Source organism: Plasmodium inui, assembly GCF_000524495.1.
Source record: "Plasmodium inui San Antonio 1 unplaced genomic scaffold supercont1.16, whole genome shotgun sequence".
Classification (NCBI taxonomy): domain Eukaryota; phylum Apicomplexa; class Aconoidasida; order Haemosporida; family Plasmodiidae; genus Plasmodium; species Plasmodium inui.
In genome coordinates this window covers 38,508-62,614 of record NW_008481850.1, presented here as the reverse complement: position 1 = coordinate 62,614, position 24,107 = coordinate 38,508, and the positions used below count along the sequence as shown (strand labels likewise).

At 39.3% G+C, this 24,107-nt stretch overlaps 5 protein-coding genes across 5 annotated transcripts; 4 read left to right on the top strand and 1 right to left on the bottom strand.

The window, feature by feature from the left end:
• Nucleotides 1-864: 864 nt before the first annotated feature.
• On the top strand, nucleotides 865-2,445 carry C922_03608 (hypothetical protein; the record flags this gene model as incomplete). Its single annotated transcript, XM_008819200.1, has 4 exons — nucleotides 865-1,558; nucleotides 1,683-1,821; nucleotides 1,924-2,014; nucleotides 2,167-2,445. The coding sequence occupies 4 exons, from the start codon at nucleotides 865-867 to the stop codon at nucleotides 2,443-2,445; spliced, it is 1,203 nt and encodes a 400-aa protein (XP_008817422.1).
• An 848-nt stretch (nucleotides 2,446-3,293) lies between these two features.
• C922_03607 (hypothetical protein) lies at nucleotides 3,294-5,738 on the top strand (the record flags this gene model as incomplete). The annotated part of the gene is made up of 1 exon (XM_008819199.1): nucleotides 3,294-5,738. The coding sequence occupies one exon, from the start codon at nucleotides 3,294-3,296 to the stop codon at nucleotides 5,736-5,738; it is 2,445 nt and encodes an 814-aa protein (XP_008817421.1).
• Nucleotides 5,739-6,366: 628 nt separating this feature from the next.
• C922_03606 (hypothetical protein) lies at nucleotides 6,367-7,683 on the bottom strand (the record flags this gene model as incomplete). The annotated part of the gene is made up of 3 exons (XM_008819198.1): nucleotides 6,367-6,445; nucleotides 6,582-7,287; nucleotides 7,398-7,683. 3 exons carry the CDS (start codon nucleotides 7,681-7,683, stop codon nucleotides 6,367-6,369), a joined length of 1,071 nt encoding a protein of 356 aa, XP_008817420.1.
• Nucleotides 7,684-9,408: 1,725 nt separating this feature from the next.
• On the top strand, nucleotides 9,409-9,654 carry C922_03605 (hypothetical protein; the record flags this gene model as incomplete). The annotated part of the gene is made up of 1 exon (XM_008819197.1): nucleotides 9,409-9,654. One exon carries the CDS (start codon nucleotides 9,409-9,411, stop codon nucleotides 9,652-9,654), a length of 246 nt encoding a protein of 81 aa, XP_008817419.1.
• A 5,563-nt stretch (nucleotides 9,655-15,217) lies between these two features.
• On the top strand, nucleotides 15,218-16,112 carry C922_03604 (hypothetical protein; the record flags this gene model as incomplete). Its single annotated transcript, XM_008819196.1, has 2 exons — nucleotides 15,218-15,323; nucleotides 15,778-16,112. The coding sequence occupies 2 exons, from the start codon at nucleotides 15,218-15,220 to the stop codon at nucleotides 16,110-16,112; spliced, it is 441 nt and encodes a 146-aa protein (XP_008817418.1).
• Between the last annotated feature and the right edge of the window lie 7,995 nt (nucleotides 16,113-24,107).

Below are 24,107 nucleotides of genomic sequence, written 5' to 3'. Positions count from 1 at the left end.
TTGAGGATTAGACGAGGGGAAAAAAAAAGGGGATACTCCGCAGGTGGCTACCATTTCGGTGTTTCGTCAAGATGGGAAAAAGTTGGAAGCTCCGTCTGCAGGAGGAAGGGCAACCTTGCCTCTTTTTTTGTTTTATTTTCTTCCCTCTTCCTGATCGGATGTCCAGCAACTCGACCGAGTCCCGCAGAACACACACGGTTTGTCCTGAAGCGACGCGGAGGCAGCAAAAGGAGGGCTAACATGGGGAAGCGACGATTTTTCACCAAAAGGGGGAAAGCAACTTAACGCGGAAAAGGCACAACCTCCACTCGTCCGTCGGATCGAACCGTATGCCTCCTTTCTGTGCACTCAGAAAACTGTCGGAACACGCCCCCACGGCCCCTTTGATGAGCTGGGAGTAGTCACTCTTTGCATTTCGTTCTTGCAGGTTACATGTGCATAAGCTCGCTCAAGTAACCGCATAAACGTGCCAGTTGGAAAGAGAAAAAAAAAAAAAGAAAAGGAAAAACAAACACTAAAGCTGGAGCAAAAGGTGAAAAGAAAGCAGAAAGGAGTGAACTAAGGAGGAAAAAATAAAAAATTGCTTTTTTTTTCCCAAGCTGGGTACATATTTTTTAAAAGAAAAGATTAGCAGAATGGGATGGTCAAATCTTAAAGAAGGAAGGAAATAAATGAGCGAAGAGGATAAAAAAGAAAAAAAATTCTGTATACACAAAATGATGATGCGAATTTTCACTTCTGTTTCCGTTTCCCTTTTTCTTTCTATTTCCACTTCCATTCGCATGTTCCTTTTATTTTTATCTTTATTTTTACATTTATCATTTTGAGGGACATAGCGCCAAGCGGGACTGCGAGGAAAACAAAATGGTGAACAGCTCTTGTCAGAAGGACAACTTCTGTGCTAACAGTGCAGATGGTGGGTCTGGGGAAAAAAATAGAAGCGGTCTGAAAGGGCGCGACATGGGGGGGGAGCACAAACAGGCTTCCCCGGTTAGTTCAACGGAGGAGAAAAAAGGGAGCCTTGCTGTCCAGGTCCTGGACACTGGAAAGGATAATGCTGATAATGGCGAAAGGAATCACCAGGGGAAGTCCACAGGAGTGTCCAAGGAGGGGCCAAGTGGTGTGGCGGATGAAAAAACGGACAAGACGCAGGACGAGAAGGAGAGTGGGAAGCACAGAGGCCATTTAAGCGATGCGCCAATCGGATCGTCAGCCGACATGGCAAGGGACATGCCAACCGACGAAGTCTGCGTGAAGAGAATTATAAACGTAGAAATGACCGAAGAAATAAAAAGCTTCATTGAGACGTTCCAAAAAAGCAGGGATGATATCATAGACTGGTGCAACAAAAACAGGGAACTCTATGCCAGTAAAACAAACAACAAGACGGCCAACTTGTTTTTCCAGAAAACGAAAAACATCCATCTTCTCCTGAATGAGGAAAGCATCAACATTGACACTCTGAATATCCTCCTCTATTTTTACAACTTGTATTGTACCCACAACAACATGGAGAAAATCAGCGCGCATAGTGTTATGTGCAGTTCCTACATAACCTGTAATGCTTCGACGCGCGCTGGGTGCCATTCAACGGTAGCGGCATTTGACGCTGCTGCTCCTTTGAGGTCCATCCTGACTGCGTTTTCACGTAACATTTCTCCCCCCTAATTGCCCCCCTCCAGATAGAGGTATATATGAAAACATAAACGAGAACAGCAACTCCTTCAAGAATCTGCTGAAGGAGGAGAAGGCGTACAATAAGTTGATAGGAAAGACCAACAACATAAATGACTTTTTCTCGAATTACAAGAAGACATACCCGTAAGGGATGAGTTGACGTGTTCCCAAACGAGTTCGTTTTCCCCTCGTCCGATTTGTCCACATGTGCATGCACATGCCCCCCTTCTCCCCGTTTTTTCGCAGGTACGGCATAAATTTAATCCTTGGCATATTCCTCACCTTCCTGAGTGGGTACTACGGGAGCCTCTTGTTGGGGTTCACCAAGTTTACGACGGTAAGGTGTGCACTCAGCCGTGAGCGCGTTGTTGTTCGTGCGCCTGGCTATGCATGCATGGTTGTGGATAAGTCTGTCTATGAATGGATGACTGTTTATGCGCCCGGTTGGGCCACCTCCACCATACCCCTTTTACGCTACCCCTCTTACAGAGATTGATATGCGGAATTGTCTTCTCCTACCTCACCCTCATCCTGGAAGTTATCATTTTTATAATTATTAACGAGAAGGTGGAAAATCTCAAGAGGAGTCAGAAGAGCGCGGGCAGCAACTACGCTTTGTACCAGAAGGTGTATATTAAGAAGGAGTCTGGTGGCAAGGGCGAGGTGGACGCACTGGGGGAAGCCGAGTTGGCTGTCCAGGGAGAGGTTCAAGAAATGAAAAGAGTGGTCGATAAGCACCCCACGCTGAAGCAGCGCCGGAAGGTTTAGAGGGGGCGCTTGCTCAAGTGGAAACTGTGATGGGTCCAATTGTAGCCCTTTCGAAATTCTGCTATCCAAGGAGGGATTCAACCTCTGGCGTTGTCATCAGGCATTCACCCCTGCATGTACGCATGAGCGGATACGTGTATATGTGTTCCGCTTGACTAACCATTTTTTCGTTGCTTTTTCACTGCATTCTGCTTCCCCTTTTGTTTTCCCATTTTGACGCGCCTTTTTTTTTTTGTTCATTCCAAATGGAAATATTTTTTAAGTTAACTATGTACCGATTTAAATTTTGGGAATGCGATTTTTTTTTTTTTCTGTTGCTATTTTAATGTCCAATTTAACGTGTCAAAAGAGGTCATTACACGAAGGAAGTTCGAAGCACTGGTGAGTGACACGGTGATGATGGCCACTGCTGTAGCGGCACAGGTGGAGAAGCCGACGAGGAACTCGCTGAGGAGCGTTCTGCGAGGGGATCCGATGCTCCGCACGCTCAGTGTGGAAAATTTAAGCGCGGCATACGTGGTGAAGGGATAATCGGTAAAGGTGAAACGATCTTCGGAGGAGTGGCTCTGTTCGTTCAACTGAGTACTTTTAATTCATTGAGCTACACCATATTGCATTTTTTTGTATTTTTTTTTATGGGGGTAAAAGCGTGGCCGGTTGAACAAGTTCCCAGAAAAGCATACGTGCCACTTTTCCACTACTCCGTTTTGATCTCCATCCCTGGACTAAATCCCCCGAAATATGCGCGCAGGCAGAGGACCCCGCGTCCTGAGTGTCAGCAGACGAAGGGAACCCACCCCGCTCTCACTACAGACACAGAGACCCCTACCAACAGCACAGCCACCAACATGCACAATGACATTAAAAACGATATTATTAGAAGCCTACCCTTTACGTTCAGCAAGGTAGAGTTGGATACCTGCGATGGAAGGAGGCAGAAAGGGGAATCGAGACAGAACAAGAATAATGATGCTCCCGCACACGGTTTGGACGGTAATGAGGATGGCCACACCGATGAGAGCAGCTACACACATGAAAGTAGTGGCACAGATGAGAGCATCAACACAGATGGGAATAGTCCCCCTGAGGGGACCGACGAGCCCAACTGCTACGAATGTGCAGGGGGAGGAACAGGGGAAGGCAAGAGAAGGAAAAGGAAACAAGCTTCAAAGAACAGCCCTTTTAACGACCAGGGAAACAAACACCACTCGCATGAAGAGGTATTTATACGAAATAGACAAAAAGAAAACTCCGCGAAAAAATCGGCCCCTAAGCCCCCTAAGCAGCATCAGCTGTGCGCGCACACACGCGGAAGAGAAACGACAGGGAAGATTAAAGAGGGACTCTCGATGAGCGGAATGCAGAAGGACACGCAAGGAGTAGGGGAAAGAGGAAATTGCGACGCATTGCATTATTCCTCGGACGCATTTAAGGAAAGGGCATATGTGACGCTAGAGAGGAGCAAGCTGAAAAATTGGCGCGTGCAAAATTACCTTGACGTGGACAGGTTAAGCTTGTCCGTCTCGACGAGCAGCATGGGGGGTAAGGCCACAGGCGAGGAGGACGATTTGTCGAGCGATGGGGCGAGCCCCGCAAGACGGGCGACCGGACGAGGGAATGATATCTTCGGCGAGTCCCTTTTTTCCTCCTTCAATTTGAACTACGACCCGTTCGGGGGGGGAAGTGATCCCTTGGGGGCCCGTCTTGGGGAACATCTAGGGGAAGGCTTTCCCACCGATGCCGGCTTCAACGCAGGCATGAGGGACGGTCCAAATCGGACTGACACTGACGAGACGGGAGCCGAGCCCCCCCTTGAGATGGACACAATCCACTCGATGGAGGAAGACAAACAACTGCCTCTATTCGATTCACTAAAAAACTTATACACAAATCACAACAAAAAAATTAAGCTCATTAACTATAGTAAGATTTTAAACACAAGTCTGTGCAAGCGGGTGCAGGATGTTGTGGAGGGTCAACAGGACAAGGTGCTTGAGACGAGTAGCGGGGGGAATGGCAGAAAGGGCAACAATAGCAGGAAGGACAGGAATGGCAAGAAACACACACGTAGTAGGGGGGACCCCTCACTAGGCCAAAAGATGACAGAGCACAATGTAAAGGCGATTATTATGAATATAAAGAAAAGGCTTGGCTTTTACTCGGGGGAGGAGCGGCAGGAGACTCACAGGGGGTCACAAATGGAGATGCGGAAGAAGAATCTGCGGCACCAGAAGAGACGTGACAAGCGCTACCACGTGGCCCACGAAAACAAACCCACCTTTTCCGACAGCCTAAATTACTCAAGGGATGAGCCGCTGTCCGATAGCGTGACAAACGAGCTCTGCACTGGGGAAGAGAAACCTGACTCAGTTACACGAGTAGATGCAGCTAATGAAAGTGTGGAGAGACGGATTCACAAGGGAGACAGTCAAAATCTCCTTAATTACCAAAGCTTCGTTTCAGATGATTTTAACTTATCAGACGATAAGGATGGCCCGCTCGGCTCGTTCTCATCTCGTAAGAGCCAAGGGGAAAACCTTCCATCGTCCAGTGAAGGGTGCGCGAGCACACACAATGAAGAAGTGTTCGCGCTGTCTACATCATCGGCGCAGTTTAAGCAAAGCTTTCTGAGAGCCATAGGCCGTGTCTCCACCCAGGTGGACAGAAATGAGGGTACCGATGAGGAGACCCACGCGGAGGAGAAAGCCCATGCGGATGAAAAAATCCAAGCGGATGAAAAAGCCCAAGTGGACGATGACGCCCACTCGGATGATGGGGACCATGCCGACTGCGACAACCCAAGCACAGACCTCTCGCACGGGGACACACCAACAAACAAACAAACAAAAATAAACTGCCAAAAGGTATTAAAAAGAGAAGAATTCCCAATAGGGACAGATCCGGATGGTTTTGGAACCGTCACCTCTTCAGGGGAGAGTCCCCCAAAGGAACGTATTATAAATGGAGAGCGGGACCATTCAAGAAGCATTCAGTACAGTAATGAAGACATTAAAAAAGACGAAATAAAAAAATTAATTTCATGTACACACAAGAATGATGACGACAGGACAACACCTACTGGTGGGTCGCCCATGGATTTTGCAACCGAGAGGCAGCAGGAGTCTACATCGAATGAAGGGAACTCCCAAAGGGATGAGAAAAACGATTCTAACAAGCTTGGTAAAATGGAAGGGATGAACATTTTATCAGAAGAGATGAATGCCTATATGCTGGACGTTTTCGATAAGCAAGTTAAGCATCTCAATGAATTGGTGACGAATGTTTTGTCCTGATTTTTCTTCGTTCGCTTGTGTGCTCTGTCCACCTCTGTGTCATTCGAGTTTCTACTTTTTTGTCGCCTCTTTGTGAACTTTTTTGTTGTTCCTGTGTCCACTTTTGTTTCGTCCCCGTGGCAACTCTCTTGTGAATGTAGCTCTGTCCTGGAACTCCCGGGAGGATCGTCCTTGTCTATTCAGTTACTCCGCGGTGGTGTGTTAAGTCATGGTAAGTTATCGTAAGCTCTGTTATTTAAGCTATGCTATTCTATGCTTCTTTTTTTTTTTCTCCTCTCGATGGCATTGGGAGTGGAGAGAATCACTTTGTTATTTCATTCTTTAATCAAATGAGAAGCCACTTCGTCGCCAATCTGTCAAATTGAACTTCGCTTTGAAGGGGAGGGGGGGTACTTCCCGCATAGGGGTGTTATTTTCCCCAGTGTTGTTAGCTTCACCCGATGTAAACGCAGCCCGGGGTCATCTCCGTGTACATGTCGGCCAGGTGGCTGATGTCACATCTGAGAGGGACAGGGGATGGGGGGAAGGCGGATGAATCTGGGCACAGAAACGTTGGCGAACCAACTAGGGCCATGCACAAACAATAACTGGGGGAGGAAAACCCACTTGGGACGCACAGACACTCCACTTACGTGATCCCTGTGTTCTTCTCGTACTTGAGCCAGTTCTTCAGGACGTGTTCGATTCCATAGCTGCGGAGCCTCTGCCTGCGCGAGGGGAAGGGAAGAAAAGGAAGGAAAGGACGACGATGAAGATGACGAAAATGACGATGATGAGGAAGACAGGGATGCTTCCGAGGCGGATGGTGCTGGCACGCTCGGCTATCCACTCGGCTGTACCCACCTGGTCAGCTCCGGCGAGAACAAATTGCGCAGAAGAATCATAACTTTTTTCTTTATATCCGTGGAGGTGGTGAGCACTGTTGACATATCCAGAATGAGCTGATGCACTGGATCTTTGTTTGTTTCCTTTTCGCGAGTGCCAATCGAGCAGAGCATTAAAAAGTCCTCTTCGCTATCCTTTTCACGTGTGTACACAAGGGAAAGGACACTAGGTATTAAATAGCACTCTTCATCAAGCACATAAGGATGGAGAACTTCACTCATGCAAAGATTTATTACGCATTGAAGCACAGCTGCGCATCGCTCCGGTTGGAGCATCTGCTTGCTCAACATGTTTAAGAGAAACACGCTCTTGAAAAAGTGGGCACACTCTTTTACGGATGATACGTTAATTAAAATGTGTGCAATGAAGAAGTACTTGTCCGTGATGTTCTTGTTAATCGTGGCTGTGACGATTGGCTCGGAGAAAAGGTGCAGCAGCTTGTTAAGGTAGTAACTGACGGCTAACTCTTTGCTGTTTTCCTCCGCCTCCATCTCCTCTTTTAACTTCTCTTCCGGGAGGTCCAGAATTTTATATATTCCTTCCTTTTCCCTGGACAGGTTTGCCACTAGCATGATGTACAGTTCCGTGTGGCTTTTCGCCTCGGTCTCCTCTTCGTCCCTCAGTATGTCGAACACAATTTCGATGAGGTTCCTCTGTATGAGTTCTGCGGGGGGGAAGTGGTGGAGTGATGAGGCGGTAAAGCTGTGGAGTGACGAAGCGGTTAAGCTGGGGCCAACTGCCACCCTTCTACTCAACCGCTCGCGGTGCAGTTACCCTTGGGGATGTGTGCGGACAAGTTCACCAAACATTGGAGAGCAACCACCTCGTAATTGGAATTCAGTCCGGAAATCAAAATCTTCAAACATCTCTTCTCGTTGTTCTGTATGTATGCCACCATTGACTCATTGTCAATCAGACCTAACAGGATTTTATAAGTCTCCCTTTTAACAATATCCTTGTCCTCACAAACGAGAGAAAATAATTCATCATAGAGAGTGTCGTCATCTTTGCTAGTGCCTTTGTCAGTTTCCTTCTTACCGTCGTTGACCTCCTCCTCCATCTTTTTTTTTACTTTGCTTTATAGTGACGTGTTTTTGGTGGGGGAGCTGGAAGAGACCCGCTTAACGCGCCTAGCCACATTTGTTTTCAGTGGCTTTGTTGTCCTCAAAAAAGTGTATGCGCTATGGGCGGTGTGGGAAAGGCAGAAAAATGGAGACCAGAAAAAAAAAAAAATATCACGGCGTATGATGCTTCGAAAAAATCTTCCCACTTGGTCAGGCAGAAATGACTTCGGCGCGGAAAAAAAAAGCGAAAAAAATAGAAAACGAAAAAAGTACAGAAGGGACGCGAAACAACAGGGCAGGGGCCAAACTAAAACGCAAAATGACAGTTATCCATTAACTGATGAACTCATCGATTGCATTGATATCCTATATTTTAAATGGCTACTGCAGAAATTATATTTAGCCAAAGAAAGAATCGGTGATCTGCAGAATCTGCTGTACATGATCGTGGACGGATCCCAGAATAGAGAAACAGATTAGTATAGACATACGATTTGGTGTCTATGGTGGGTGCCTCCAGAATGATGTTCTTCTTTCTTGTAATATCCCTATTTGAAATATATTCTAGGGATTGCCATCTCTACGGCTTCTCAGGTTTATATATATGTATACGTACTGAACAAAGAATTGTAGAGAAGGAAGTTGAGATTATTAAAATAGGAACCCTTTCGTAACGGGATAAGTGGAGCAGCCCATCCTATGTGAAGATTCTACCAATGGGTCTCAGGAGAGGAGAGTTCCTCCCTTATATTGATTACATTACCGTTAACAGTCCAGTACAATACTAGAGGCCCTGGGGGGGAAATTCTTTCCTGTATCTTCTTTTTATTATGCACCGACTATTTTTTTTTAAAATTTCATTAAGGTAAATATCATAGTCAATTCTTTCAAACCTCTGAAAAATTACACCAGTTAATTTAAATGCATTCTTGCCTAATTCAAGGAGCGTCCTCTTGGAGCTTTACTAATATATTTCATTTCCACACCACCATCTACTTATGAGTATACCAACTGTGTATGAATTGTAACCGATTCCTATATATAATATTGTGTTGCTAATTTTTTTTAAATTCTTTAATCATATGAGAAAATCCCTTCCATCCTTTAGATGTCCTAAAAGGTCCAATGACAATGTTCATGTAACAGAAGAGAACACTCAGTTCCTATTCATGTAATAACGATTTCTTAATATTATAAATATTAGGATGAATGTTTCAATTATACATAAAGGCGGAGGGGAATATTTATCTAGTTAAATAGTACACTCATCCACGGGGTTGTTAATAGAGAGATTTGAACCCAGGGTTTCTACTGCATATAAATAGTATTCATATAATATGCTATCATAGTACTATACCTTCATAGTGTATAACCATTCCGATAATTTAAAAGAGGGTACCATCCAATAGAAATGAATGCATAACATTTTCTAACTCTTCTGCTGCACCTTCATACGTAGAAATAATGACAACACTCCTTTATCCTGTTGTGTGCTCTACGGGCAGGACTATTACAATTTAGTGAAAATATCAGTCTGTACTCTGTATTATACGAGAGGGACGATCAATAACAAATCAGCAGCAGTGTGCTATGGAGCAGATCAGGAGGTGGATAAGCACGAGTCATGTGTACTTACAAGAAGGGAACTAATAAAGAAAGTGCGGATACCGATACTCATGATTATTCTGGATACATACAGAGAGCAGTAGGATTGACAAAACATGGCGTCGTACTTGGATAATCACCTAAGAAAGTATTTGAAGGGAGAAAATATAGGAACCCACCAATACGGATCAGGTATGGACAGAATTTCCTTCAACTACCCCCCAAAAGGACAAACTGGTGAATATATACCACAGAGATTTAGAAGCCTCATAAAGAGTGCAAAAAACAGCCAGTTACACAGGGGAGGGGATCACAATGATAATAACGTACTGGAAAAGGACAATCCCCCAGCCGGAATATAACACTCATACATCTTACATTGGCATGGTGCTAATACGAATGCGCCGAATTTTCACGACTCCAGACTAATTTCATAAATACAGAATAGATAAATCATGCGAGGAAACATCACGTTCAAAATGAAGGGGACACCTACTTCCAAGGGCACAAGGACGACGTAAGCGAAATATGTGACATATTCGGAAGATAATGAACTCAACTGCAGAGCGAAATTGCAATGCGACACACATATATGAGGCAAAACACCGAATATAACTGATCATCTGATGAAGATGTGAGGCGCGGAAAGTATTTCATCTCCAATTCCATGCCCCCTTCGTCCCCAAGGTTAGGGCGGATGAAATTTCCGTAGCATACAACAGACAAGAAATGTAAAAATGCGAAATGTAAAATTTGGTATCTGTAATGATTCTTCTACAGAATGCCTCGGAGTACTCCTCTTATTTGTCCTGTTAAATAGCCGTTACCAGTAAGAGCCGAAACACTTACGCAGCAAGTGAAAATAGATTACGCCCCATTCCTTCTATTTAATTATAACCACGGTATATTCGATTCCTTATTTCCTTGGGCGCAGCGTACTATAGAGGACACTGGAAAATTAAAGTTACAGAAAGTGCTGACCCCCAATCAGACGCCCCTCTTGAGCACGACACACTAAAAATCACACTCTGATCAATTACCCTCAAAAAAAAAATCATAAGTTGAGAGTAAAAACAGAGGGAAAGAACAAATATATGGAAGGAGCACAAAATGGACAAAGTCAGGGTTGTGCAATACTTGATAACATATCAGTCTGCTCTAAAGTGGTAATTATAAAACTGCCTATCCTTCATGTACAGACGTAAATAAGACTTATGGCATTTTCTGCACATATATATTGTTCCAATAAGAGAACAATTAATGTATACATTACTGTAGCACTAGAGGGCTTTATTACTTCGATCCAGATAAAAAAGAAAGAACTTCCTGATTACACGTCTGCAAAACTGGATTCATCAAATTTGACACAGAAAAGGAACATTCAGAAATAGGGCGTCCCTGTAGCAAGCCTACCCTTGGCTAAATAGGGATCATAATATAACGTGTCAGGTACAATACTGGCGACCTTGTCCACATGTCTGCTTAATTCTAGCAGAATATATATATTATGATAACACCTGCGTCATATCCAAATGTGTGGAAACACAGGAGAACCGCTCCCTTTTATTCTTTTTATGATACCTTTGGTGTCTGATGGTGTATTCGCATGTGCAGGAAAATTGACATTTTCCCATCCTTGTTATATTCCTTTAAATGGTTATACTGCTTAGTAACAAATTGCTTCCTTTTCTCCTTTGATCTGTAAGTTGTCATATGTTTAATTTGTCCCACCTTATTCTTCGTCCTTATATATTCATCCCACACGAGCACACGATGTACAAGAGGGGTAAACAGAACGTCCTCATTTTTCCTTACAGGAATCTGGTACATTCCCCTACAGAAATATTTCTCAGTCCTTTATACGTATATATATTATTCAATTTGATGTTTTTTTTTATTTCTTCTTTTCTTTCTTGTTCGCCTTTGTTTTTTTCTTTCTTTTTTTTTTTCGTTTTTTTTGTTTCCTTTTTTTTCTGTTTTTGGAACCATTACGAATATTTCCTCATACCTTCCTATAAATGCGCAATTTTTTACTCCTCTAAAAATAGATAAATCCATTTTGATTCATCTGCAGATACATGTATGCCCATATTTACCCGCATGTCTACTTATATTTCTTATAGTTACTTCTTGTTTTTCCGGCGGATTATAGAATAATATGCGGCAATCTCCTCTTGCGAACGCGCAGGCGGCTAACGCATACAACAAAGGTAACCGTCGGAGCTTGAATCCTGAACCAAGAACCGAAAACGCCACACCATCCGGACGAGTCCTTTACTATAAATGACAATATCCCAAGTACATGAGCACTCCTAACACAAATGTAATGCAGAGTGAGGGGCAGTCTCCAAATAATAGTGCCCCACGCATATCAATATTCATCACTGAGCAGTGTCCTTCACATTATGGTACACTAATCCTTCTATTTTGAAGCCTTCACATAAGGGCGTGCACGGACATCCGCATTGTCCATACAATAATTTTTTTGAAAGGATCCATCATTTTTATATACATCACTATGCTTCAAATAAGCGTGTGCACTACATACTAATAGTCAGAGTAGATACATACGCATCACGCAATTACGGTATCCCTACAATAGTGATTCCTGCAGATCAATTCGCATCAATCAATAGTGCTCTTCAAATATGAAAACCGTAAACCTAAACGCGGGCCACAGCAAAGATGTCACTATATCTGCTTAGGTCTGTTACAAAGGAAAATGTAGAAAAAAAAAATATTTCAAGAGAGAAATGTGATAAATCCAATAGTTCAAAATTTAAATAATACATAGCTATACATCAAAATTTTGATAAATATCTTTGAGGATATTCTTCCTTGTTTTTGTTAATTGGTTCTTTCTTTTAGTTCATATATGATGAGAGGGGGTTACACAAGATTTTCAGCGCATGACCCCCAATCATAAATGCTTTTATGTACTATATATTACAAAATAGGAACGTACACATAAAGAGGGGTATAGAACAGAGCTGCTATAAATAAAAGAATAATTTTGCAAACTGTGATGCATACAAAATATGATTCAACTATTCACATAATATTATCTCACTGTTGCAATATTTTAGCAATTGATAATATATTCACGCAGCCGTACCATAATCATAATTAACGCTAGATTGCCTAAGCGATTCCTAAGTTTCACAGCAGACGATGGACACCCTAACATGTCATAAATTAGAACATACCATATGGGTGTATAGATAGTCATCATACTAACCACATCAAGGAACATATTGACCAGTGTATATTTAACATGTGCCTTGGTGAATTACATCATATAATTATTACGTAGAAGCTGCGTAGATAAATACATGAATTTTGTGCGAAAATGTATCACATCGTGTACACGATACAAATGATGCGCCGACGATCAATAATATACACTTAATTCCTAATACGCCATTATGGTAGAAATTACGTCAACTATATTTAACAAAATAGATAATTTCAATGGAAGAAAAAAAAAACTTACATTTATTTAAAAATATAATTCTTAATTTAGTGGCTACTGGATAAGGAAGAAATGCACTACCCCGCAGAATATAATGTATAAGGAACAAATAATTTCTAATGAGAATCACTGTAAAAAAAATTTTTTCCGCAATTTATTCTATTTATATGAAAAAACTATAGGGAATCGATTTCAACCACTATTTTTCCAATGGAAATATGACTGTTTTTCTTCCGACATAACTAGAATTACACTGAGTTTAAATATTCTGTTCACATTATGCACACAAAGCAGCAGATTTCAAAGTACACCCTGCTATTTGTTGCAATTACACACGCAAAGGAATGAAATATATAATTCTTTAAATTGTTATCATAACAATTAATAATATTAAGCTCACGAATGTGCGCCTCGTAATTCACTTTTTTCTTTGCACAAATTGCCATATTCACAGAAAAGAAACAAAAGATTAACTGTGAACAACATAGGTCAAAGTAATTAGTTTATTCTCATCCTTCGTAAAAATTATTTTACGAAGCCTTTTATAAAACCATTACACACAATTACAGTTCACAAAATGTATGTATTCAACGCGCCCTGTGCATTAGAAGTTTCACATTGAGTGTGTTCTTCTGTATATATAACTTTCTTATTACATGAAATATAACCAGAACAAAAGTGGTATCCAAGTATAAATGATTTTATGCGTAACCATAATTAAAAAATGAATTTATACTTAACATAAAAAAGTATTAACGTATAATATACAAAGAATACCATGATTCTCCTACAATGAAGCATAACATTTCTTACGCTTTATCCTGTAATGCGTGAGTTGCACCAATTACGCCAAAGTCACGTAATAAAAAATAGTAATCACTGTTCATTCGTAGCACTCAAAGTTATATTTGTGTCTAGGAGAAAATAAAAAATAATAATAACATAAAGGACAAATTAATTTACAGTATAATGTTAGATAAGAAATATATATGAAGAAAAAGCAAAATATTAATACACAGAAGCAATATACTACAAACACAAGGGAGACATCTATATGGGAGGGCAACAAAACAGAAGAGAATATACTCATAAAAGAGGATGAGGAGCCACACATGAATTCATAACACATTGCAACTAATACACACGGAGTATAATCAACAAGAATTAACACATGCATATAGATATAGACAAATACAAGGCCAACATACAATACAAGAGAAGGGAACGGAAGTATAGAACAGAAGAGTAATGTAAGGATTAGTATGAAACAGGAAAATAAGACGTAACACAGGGATACAACTACATCAAGGTTGAACCAATGGGAGGAATCAAGAAGAAGATACGAAAAGTACCTAAGAAAGACAACCGGAACAAAATTACCTTAAGCATAACACCAAAGAGTGAGAAACCATCCGTAGAGGACAAGGCCTCATTACGAGAGACGAGACGGCAGAAGAATAAAGAAACGCTTGTATACAGAAAAAGTAGGAACCAGTAGATACACATATTAAGAGAATATCGCCACTGCATACTTAAACAGTATGGAAAATAAATTGTCATAAGAGCACTCTGGGAGCATGAGGGGAAAATTTACATAGACAGAAGGAACAAGGGGAGACTGAAGAAGTCCGAAGTGCATATAATAATGGGTAACTTTGAAGAGGAGATAACAATATGTTTGGAAAAGAATATACACTAAGACAAAAAAAACAAACCCATAAGCGTCAGAAGTTAAGCGTCTATCATTATACAAAGAGAAGGAATATGTAACGTGATGAACTGATAAATATAGTGAGGCAGAAAGCAAATTAGGAGAACTCACACCTGCACTTCAAATGATAATACCAGATAGAAGACGAACGACCCTTCCTCATATAACTGTCGGACTGAGTGATAGGTGCATATGTAAGAGGCATCCTGCACAGGAGAAAAGGGAAAAAAAAGATGAATCGAACGCGAGGAGGGGATTCTACGGGAGAGGAATACAGTCGGATTCTGATGAGACGCATAACACCTGACAAAAGCAGGAATGGAGAAAAAAACATAAAGCGGTTATGAAAAAAGGAAAAAATAAAGGAGAACTTCGAGAAGGAGAACGACACAAGAGGAATATAATAGGAGAATAACATAACAATAAAGTTATTAGATACTTCATAAACGCTACAATGAATCTGAACATAACATCAACATATAATAAGTCTCATGCTAAGAGTTTACATAAACAATAAAACAACCAGGGAGAAAAGACGGATCCGGTGCAGGAACACAGTGTAGCACATACAATGATATTAATAGAGATTCATTAAACTCCACAGACACGAGAGGTCTTTACATAGAATTCCGATACCAATAGTTTTACCAGAGGCAATAACAGAACTTATACAGAAAGAAAATCGGAATAGGGAAATAACATATATATATGAAAAGAAGAAGAGGATGATAAGAAGAACAAGATGAAAGACAGGAACAGTAGAAAACAAGTACTACAGGAGGAACACTCAGGAATAACATTAATAAGAAATATACAGGAGCTCAGGGAGTTATACTCATTAATAATAAGTAACGGAGAGGAACCATGTCATACACTAATCATAAAGAGAGAATAATATTTCCGAGAGGGATACCATGACTATACAGGCAGCCTGAAATGGTTAAAACAAAATAATAACATATGGAGGGTCTAACATGCGATTCCAGGAGAAAAGAAGAACCGGAACAACTCAGGAGAAAGTGAAATCAAGGAAGAACCATAAGGATCTGAAGGATGAGTGACCTGAAGATAGCAGTAGTAAGAAATAAGAAAGGACGAGAGAAATTAAAGAGAGATTGATCGGTGGAAGTCAGGAATTATGTTAAGAAAAAGAAAAATGGATGGAGCCGAGGAGATACAGAATAGAGGGCATAATAGTTTTTGATAATAAAAGAATATGTGTAAAAATATTAATATAATTTATATAGCGCGAGTGTCTTCGGAGGATATATAAACAGAATCTGGGAGATACGCGCTCCTTAGAGGAGTGCTTAGGAAGTGATATAGAATGTACAGCATGTGAAGACAAGTTGAAGGAGTGCTCCATATTTCCAAAGATCGTGACGAAAGGAGAGTGGTCTTCTATACTAAACGTGTTGCAATTCTTTATTGGGACAGAATTCCGCATTGACGGGTCCGCTCCATGTACACTAATGACTGAAATCGTCACATGCATTTTTTCAAAATACAAGGAAGAAGAGAAGGAGATAGATTATATACACGAGGACCTAATAAAGATTATTCCGTTATTGCGGAACTGTAGCATCACTATCTACGACATGTACAGAGTCCAATGTAGAACAGCATCAGGAGCATAGCCTAGGAAAGAGTTTGTAACTATAACAACAGGGATGAATAATGGAAAATTATATTTCCCTTGTGAATATATAACAGGAGAAAACAGGGGTGATAAAGGAAAGGGGAGTATACAGGAAGAGACAGCATGTCAAGAGACGAAAACAGTAGGCCTAATAATGCTGATAATATTATGGATCATTAGGGACGTAAGTGTACCAGTGAATAAGCAACTGAAATAATAGAAAACAGAGAAGATTAAAGAGCATGCGAAAAGTACATGCCTACAATGAGGAGCAGGAGCAGCAGAAATAGAGATAAGACAATACACAGCTAATAATTAGTGCATCTTTGCAACAGAGACTATTCTTAAGCAGAAATATAAGAAGAATGCTAAGACTGAAGTCATTAGGCAAAAACGAGGGGAGTATAAAAGAAGAGCACGAAGGGGATGCAGATAATACGGACAGAAAACTGCCTTTTACCATAAGATATGAATAAGGAAAGGGGTCAGAGTAAATAAGAAAGAGAAGACACAATATAAAGAAGAGAAAAAATACGAATACAAGCCACAGCCTGGAGTTGACGGTTTACGATTTAGGTTTACGGCTTATGGTTTAGATCTAGTTCTTAGAGTTTAGATTTAGGGATTACGGCTCAGGATTTAAGGTTCAGGGTTTAGGTTTCATGTTTTTTAGGATCTAGAATTTATCATTTTTGATTTTACGTTTTACTTGTTTTCTTTATCCTTACCTATCTAGTGTTTATCCTCTAGTCCCTATGATGATGCATGAGGATTTATGTTTTATTTTTCATGATTTCTCGTTTGCGCTTACGGTTGAGACATCATAATACCTCTAGAGCTTCACCTTCTCGAATCTCAGAGTATATATTTAGGATTTAGCTTTATGGCGATGACGCGCAGTTGTCAGATATCATGTTAACAACTTGGGTGTCCACTCCCATTCTCTACTTTGACAGATTAATTTCGCAGTCTATATTTCGAAATTTCACTAGCCGGCCTATTTAATTATTACTAGATTTTTATGCATCAAATGAGAAAAAGAAGTCGTCACAACTGCACACTGTAATAATGTGGAAAATTTAAATTTTAGGCGTCGAGTTCCTAACTTCTTAGAAGAAATCGATATATTTCACGGAATACGAGATCTAGGAATCTTACGGAAATTGATGAATATATTGTGTTATTCCTATTCAGATATACCTAAAATTTCAAACGTGTAGGCGGAACACTGGATTTCTGAATTATTGGACATTGTCCCTGTTGTAGCCTTCAGCACATATAGTCCTTAATGTTTCTGCGAACGTTCCTGTTATTTAGAAAATTCTTATGCTTCCTTTTGTCTATCCCGTATGTTAATTCTTCACAATGATAATGCACAGATAATAAAAGGATGTGGAAATTGACTAGAATAAGTCATCTTTCTGTATTTCTTATCAAATACATGGGAGCCATCTGAGATTACTTGGAATAACCTGTAATTTCCCAGATTCTACAGAAGTTCACAATCTATGATACTATAGTAGATCTCCTAACAGAAGAACATTGTAGATGTGAGTGCACGGAACAAAAACGAAGAAATATATAATAATGCGACTGTTAGTGGTGTACGGGAATTTCGCCCCTTATGCAATTCATTTATAAATGTCACTCTGACCGAAATATTCCTTGTCTTTAAGTGCTAGTACTATTAAAAGTAGAGATAGGTATAATTTCTATCCGAAACGTAAAATTAGAAATGTCCTTTATTCCAATTATGGAATTTTCCATTGTACCACATATAATTGGTAGAAGAACCTACCATATGACAATGAACACTGATATAGAAGAGGGAAAGAATCGAATAGAAATACAAAATCTGGGATTCCTATTTTGCAAGGATAATTATAACGGCAGGTTAGAATAACAGAAAATAAGTATAAACATATGGATCTATTTATATATCACTGTAGATGTATGTAGATAGGTGTAACTATTGTGGGATAAAGTTATCATTCAGAAGGATCTGAAAAATTAATTACTGATAATGAAGATATATGATCATTGTAATGTTATTGAGGCGAAACTACTGATTACAATTGAATTCTTAGCTTATTGGGGAATATAAGGATTTCGTGCAGCATGTGTAAAGATCTCTTTACTGCAAAATGAGATTCATTACCATCATATATTATTCTGTATATTCCTATTGTAAGAATATTATCTGGATAATACCGAAAGCGTCGATTTACAGAATGATCCATGAGTTAGCCTGGACGCATATAGAAATAAGGAGACTACTTATTCTAATGATAAAACTGAACATCATTATTGCTGGCCTTAAAAGGAGTTCTTCCGAATTTGTAATATGGCTATTTGAAATCTATTCTATACGTTGTCATTTTTGAATATTGACGCGTTATGTATAGCTCTACACACGTGAGTAGGAATTTTTATGATAAGTAAAAAGAAAATTATGAAGAGAGAAAATTATTTGTAAAGAAATAAATAAACATTTTGCATGTTCAGTAAAGTATTTACCAAAGAATCAATGAAACAAAGGAATTTCCTTGGTTATATTAGTTACACTAAAATGAACACTCCAGTATAGTGCTAACGGATGGGGTGAAATAACTGTATTTAGTAAAATCCTATAAGTACTCTTTAATTACCCTGCCGTAAACCCATATAGGCGAGATTTAGACGAAGAGCTCTTGTATAGATAGGTACGAACTTAACGATTAATTTACATTTAATTCTGACAACATCAGGGAATAGTTACCGGACGCCTATGAATATATCATATTTCAGCATCCTAACGTAATTATCATTGCATGTATCTACATTTATTTATAGGGAATGTTTGTACATTTCTCTATCTTCCCAATGCTATAATCAAATTTTATTAAGCATAAAAAAAAAATTGATTCCTCTCATTGAATATGCTTTAGAGGAGTATGATAATTTTTATCTAAGCGCATGAGTGACAGGATCGATATATATACCATAGGAAGCTATTAGTGCGGCTAATGTGAGAATGAATGTTAGAATTACGGATAACTCTGTAGGAGTCCTTATGCGGTAAACTGAGGAAATATGGTAGCGATTCAAGGATAGGTTTCACTCTAGCAGGTGCATCCTATGAAAGGACCTATTCATAATGTGTTATGATGATATTGCACGTAAACACTCTATAAATATGCATTTGATTTACAGACGGCGTCGTATAAGAAATATTAATAGATACGCTTGTGGACGTTCATGTTTGGACTTAATGAGTGTAATAACTAACAATACAATTTTAAATTGCTGTATGCCTTAGTGCCACTCCTTCCAGAGTTAGATTACAATCTTATTTCCTGTTTTGTGTTACACGCGACGGAGGATGAATAACGTTTTTAGGATATATTTCAGGATTAATCAAAGAATTATGCCCTAAAAATGAGAAAGTAATGAATTTGCAGGACTCTGTCTTGAGAGAAGTATATGCTCAGGATGTAAAGGAATTTCACCCCCTTTGGGAATCTTTTCCTAGCTTACGCTATAAGGAGTCCATCTAGATATGTTCTATGTTAATTGGACGAGACGCGAAGACAGAGTACCCTGTGGACAAGTAGCTGCTGCTGCTGAATTTTGGTATAAAAATGTCCTTTCCAAGATAGATGGAGAATGATTGCAAAGAAATAGTAACACATATTTAGTCCAGTTATATGAAGTTATACAATATATTCTGGTTCACCGAATGTACTGTAATTAGAATTAGTTAAAATATGGTATTCTTCTTTGAAGGGTGCAAAACGAGATGTATGTAATTTTAAAAAGTAAAAAGATGTTCATAAGTGTCTTCAAATGGAGCTTCTATATCTGTAGTGTTAACTGTGGTTGAACCCGAACTGAGGAAAGTATGGAAGAATAGGAAAACTGAGAAAGATGCCAACCGCTTCTTAGAGTGATCCTTACATGTAAATTTCGGTAGAAGTTAATAAATTTCATAAGGAGCCTTTTAATGGGAGGAGGATATTTATAAATTCCCCGTCCTTTTCCGCTTCCTGTTTTGAGCCTCTTCTGATTTATTAGTTCCCGTTTATTGTTGATCGTAAACTGCTTAAGGCATTTATGGAAACTATTTTTGCGCGCTAAAAGAGTAAACACATGTGCAATTATGCCTTGTTAATAATGTCCACCCGGATGCGTGCGTGTGCAAGGAAAAAAAAAAGAATTGAAACAAACTAAGTATAACATATATCATGTCGTGTCATTGAACTGTATAGAAGGCGTATATTATGGGATTTCTTTCCTTTCGAAAGAGTGCCTCCTCGTTGGAAGAATATGGGTTGTTCGCTATTTATGGACGGATTTCATGCACTGCCAACATATTATGAAGTAAGAGAAGATACCCTGTTGGCATGCTATTCTGAATTCTGTGAATCACACAAAATATACCCTTTTAGTTTATGTGATATTACATGGAAGACCACGGTTAGAAATAATATGCACGATAAACTCATTGTTATATATATAATTTTGGGGGAATTATCTTATGAAGCTGAGGCTAAGAAAAGATGACTACGTAATTTTTATATTTCGTACAATATAATAACAGGATGATGAATGAAGCCGTAGAATCAATGAGATGTACAAACACGTCAGGTTGCGGGAAAAAAAGACCTCATCTATTTTAATCTTTTTAGAAATTTTCACAGACCATCACCTAATGAAACATGCGAGGACACCGGAAGAACAGGAACGCTTTACTGTCTGTCATATTTTGCTTACGACAATGTATATGTCACGATTACTTTATGTACACCTAATACTAAACTTCATCAGAAGAAAAGCATCACAGGAGAAAAATACGTGGAAATATAGTCTCTACTGAATACTGAGTAATATAGCAGAGTCCCCCACTATACTGTCCCCATTCGGTGAAAGAGTCATCTCTTATTATTCTTCACTAGTTCATTACGTAACTGAATCTATTTTTGTGGACATTTGGAAGGACAAAAAAAGGAGTGATTAGTCCTATTATAGACTCCTCCTCCTGCAGGAGCGGCGGTAGCATTATCTGGTTTATCGTATAAATATTCGTATGTAACCTGTATTATATTCGAATGTTCAGCTAATAGTTTATATTCTTCTGTTGCGCAACGCAATTAGTTCGATGGTTTCAGGTCTCCAGTGCACCAATTGTGGTATTGTATAACGTGTAAGGGGTAGCATGGTAACGAACGTATATTTACGGAGAATTCAATTTTAGCATAATGAATGTAGATAAAATATATAACCGCCACCATTTTGAGCAGCATAAAGGGTTCCAATTAGGTGGGGATAGTCTAAAAGAAATTATGGTTGGAGACGGTTCCGTCTGATAATATAGAAGGGGTGAACATTTCTCCTTGCGATGGCATTTACGTATGCCCCCTGATTTGTACAGATACTAGGCAGGATTTTTTTTTTTGTTCTTTTCCTGTCCCTTCTGCTTCATAGTGAGATGACTCTGCGACATACTTTGGAAAGAAGAATTGCACGGGCAGATATGGAAAGGTCTAAATGTGTTTATACAGGGCAACTGCCAATAGTGGTATTTCAGCTCTGAGCAGTAGAATGGACAAGGATAAAGAAACCATTACAAATTCCTTTTGGAAAACGTGGAGGTTGCTGTTAACATACCATAATTCTATCATCAGGCACGGGTGACAAGAAAAATGTTTCCTAAACAGTTGGACAATACAATTGCATTCGCGTTACCACAGGAATCGCATCGCTTCATTGGGAAAGAATACATAAATCCTCCATTCAGACGTTAAATATTATGTTCTTTACATAACACCTCGCAAAAAGTACTCCGTGACTCATGAGGGAGTACATTGATTTGGTTGACTGATATGGACGAAGTCAATTTTAATATTAAAACGGTGCTAGCGTCCACATATTTATTTATTTTAATAAAACGGGTCTTTTCCGAAATACACATCTCAAATATGCGTAGAGGCATTAATATAACATGTGTCCCCTCATGTTGTACAGAAGTAGTGGGTATTGATAATATTTGCTGTGTGGGGATCACGTTAATAATAAATCGTTTCCTTCTTATAAACACGCATTGGATACCGTCTTATAGGAATGAGAGGAGTTTTAATTATCGATAGGAATCTGAAACAGGCAAGTTTTAATATGGCATGCAGGGTTTATACGTCTATCTAATTTGAAAACAGTCACACATATTTAAATATACAACAGAGATGGCCACCTCATATAATCCATTATTGATAGGACTACACTGAACAGAATAGAAAAAGAAAGGAAGTACGGGAAAATATTAACACATCCATTCCATGGAAGCTATAGCATTAGTGTAGAATTACGTATTTGAAATATGTTTCCTCTTCATATTTATGATAGACATCTTCTCTGTTTGTTGCCGTCTATCTATGGTCACATTTTATCCTTGGAAAAGGGAAGAAACACATAAAAGGAATTGCAGCAGCTGTGGTGGGTCACATGCAAGGAAGAATTCTGTGGCATATATCTCTTAAAAACGCGTTTCGCTCGGAACGTCCATGTGTGTTTTATCTAACACTAAAGGAACATTCTTCTATAAGTAACATCTTATGTTTATTGAGGCATATCACTGCTTTCGCGATCAGCTTCCTGTTTAGTGCAACCGTTATAGTAAACCTGAAAAATTAGTAAGAGTGGAGAGCCATATTTATATGACTGCACACATTAGTAATTTTTCCTTGACCCTTACAATGGTACATATACCTATATATATCTTTGTGTTGTCATATTACCTTAATAAGTGGCTAAACGCTAATCTATTTCTTCTAAGTAGTTCCCATAACGCAGACGGCACACGTTCGTGTACTGGAATGGGTATTGCACATTATAATAACCCACATATTAGAATATAGTGCTCATTTCGTACACTTCCTGAATTTTACGGGAGGGTTTATTCCGGAATTTTTTTCATAATTCCTTTGCCTTCTTTCTCTCTTTTTTTTATTTTCTGATACATTCTGCTATACTTAAGACGTCGTTTATTGATCTATATTCATTGCCGCATGAGATTATGCAGGCAAACTAGAAGTGGAGGTGACACAAAATGCTTTTTCAGGATACAAAATTGCCTAGAATTAAACAGAACCTGTGAAAGATATTTCTGCTAAGTATTCAATTAATAATTAACTCAAGAAGTTTATAGTTATCTATTCTGATAACACGGCGCTCCTTCATATGAATCTGATATTCTCTTAGAGGATATACGGTTCCGGACCTTGGGTTGTAAGATTCACAGAGCACCTAATCATAGTGTTAATGGAACTGCTAAATGTATTACTACATCAGTTTAATATTAAATAAGGAAGAGATCCATTTTGAATAAAGAGATTGGCTAAATCGGAAGAAGTATGCGGCTGAATAGTAAGAATTAAGCATTCTTCGCTGTACCATAAAATGTGCGGAGGACAAGATATTGCAATAATTATATTTAAGAGTTTCTCTTGTTCCGTTACGGGAGCCCCTGACTACTACAAATGTGCTAACGCGGTTCGATTAATTCGGTTGAGGAGATTACCTATTATGGGCAAAATATAAGAAAAGAAGGAATCAAGGGGTGTGAGTATTACACCCCTATGTAAAGCAACGGACGATACAGTGACATGAAAGTATGCCAATCCGAATCAAATCGGAATCGATAGGGAATGACGAGAATAATGATAAACAACTTGATTGTGATTACCCCCAGATATATATAATACGAGAGGGAACAAAGATAGTGAATAAATTGTGGGGGTGGTTATAACATATTACAGCAAATAGGTCATAGAGATTAGGAAGAAATTCCAGTATTGAATCATGAAGAGAAACTGACAATAACAGATATATGTGATTATAACGTCTTCATTTCTGCATATGATGAATGGCAGTAAACTAACGAAACAACATACGCCATTCCTCATTTGGAGCGGTTAAGCCATTTTACCTTATGAGTATGAACTGGTAATGCATCAATTCT